Source organism: Cibotium barometz, chromosome 32 (assembly GCF_041138505.1).
Source record: "Cibotium barometz isolate CiBa-2024 chromosome 32, ASM4113850v1, whole genome shotgun sequence".
Lineage (NCBI taxonomy): Eukaryota > Viridiplantae > Streptophyta > Polypodiopsida > Cyatheales > Cibotiaceae > Cibotium > Cibotium barometz.
The window spans coordinates 34,474,615-34,476,248 of NC_141077.1; the positions used below are offsets into that span (position 1 = coordinate 34,474,615).

At 45.8% G+C, this 1,634-nt stretch overlaps 1 protein-coding gene across 1 annotated transcript; it reads right to left on the reverse strand.

The window, feature by feature from the left end:
- Window positions 1-216: 216 nt before the first annotated feature.
- Window positions 217-1,378, reverse strand: LOC147620126 (xyloglucan endotransglucosylase/hydrolase protein 3-like). Its single transcript, XM_086772317.1, has one exon. The coding sequence runs from the start codon at window positions 1,280-1,282 to the stop codon at window positions 647-649; it is 636 nt and encodes a 211-aa protein (XP_086628443.1). The 5' UTR covers window positions 1,283-1,378; the 3' UTR covers window positions 217-646.
- Window positions 1,379-1,634: the final 256 nt, after the last annotated feature.

The window sequence follows — 1,634 nt, forward strand, 5'->3', positions numbered from 1 at the left end:
TTGAAGGAGACAACAGCCCTGAAGAGAAGCTAAGCCGTGTGGTGGGGGAATCAATGCTTGGGGCAGACAGACTCCACTTGAGACGATGGATGGGGAGGGAGAAGGGTGTTGTTACTTCAAATATTTTCATGAGTTAAGCCCGAAAGCAGGCATGACAACCAATAACAAGCTTGAAAGGCAGTTAGCTAGAGAAACAAAGGGTTAATGAGCAAAAGAGCTTAAGAAGTATTTATTCCAGAAGACAATAAAATAGCAAATGGTGGTGGCCTGCTGTAGTAGGAGATAGAAATTCAACATCACAATTGAGGTCCACCCAAAAGCAGCCACCAAAACCTATGTCCTCTCTTTTGTAGTGACAAAGCAGCAGAAGAAACATAGCTAAACACAAGAAGAACCAGGCCTAGAGCAAGCCTGATCTGCTCTATAATGTCTCAATATGCACATTCATATGATTGGAAAAACAAAAATGCAGTCAAATCCACACAAATGATAACATCCCCACAATGGCAAAGGCCTTTACAAAACTTGGTTTTGCAGGGCAAAATGAGATTTCATTATTGCACAAGCATTAGCAGGCAAATCAAAGAGGATTAAGCACTTTGCCCCAGCTTTATTGCACAAGCATTTGAAGGCATCTGAAACAGGATTAAGCAGGAATGTGAACATCTTTGTACCTGCAGATGTAGGGGGCATCACACCCAATGTACTTGCCAGCCCATCTGCCCTCATCAATGTCACCAGCATTCCAGACAGAGGCATAGAGGAACATGGGCTTAGAAGGGAAGTCTTCACCATCAGGTCGCTCCTCAGCGCGCACCATGTGGCCATCGATGAGCCATTCGATGCGGGAGGGGGCCCGTCGGATGGTATACTCATGAAAATCCTGTGAAGAATCAAACCCTAATTGGTGGATAACTTCACGGTTACCTGTGCCAACAGTGTAGTAGTTGGTCTGCACGATGCCCTTGTCTTTGCCTAAGAACTCGAAGTCGATCTCGTCCTGGCTCTTGTCCCCTTCGAGCGAGGAGAGGTAGAAGCTGCAGTTGAGGCCGCTGGTGTTCCCACTCGGGCACTTGATGCGGGCGCTGAAGGTGCCCGCCTCGAACCTGGTGTGGCTCCTCCATCTCGCTCCGCCCCTCTCGTCGAAGGTTATGACGATCTCCTCCTCCTCCTTCTTGTGCTCGCACACCTCCGGGCAGTAGTCCACAGCTATGTCGCGGATCTTCGTTGTCTGCAGCAGAGACGGAGGCAGCGGAGATGAAGCTGGGAACTCGGAAGCCATGGCGATGTTGGTTGGAGGGGAGGAGGAGGAGGGTAGTCGTCTAGTAAAACTAGTTTCTAAGCTAAGCTTAACTTGAGCCTTCACTAAAACAAGTTAAGCATAAATAATCTACTCTAAGTTTGTTACTTTATACTCCTCTAAGTTTGTTGCTTTTATAATAAAGATAAAAAGGATAGTTAATAAGTTTGTTCCTTTATTATATTCTAATAAAGAATAAAAGGATAGTTCATCTGTCCTCCTGAAAAATTGCCTACCCTTCTACCCTACCCAATGACAATGAGAGAAAACGAAAGGCCAACCACATTGATGGTTCCAACTTCCAAGAGAAGAAATCAAATATCATTCCCGTATT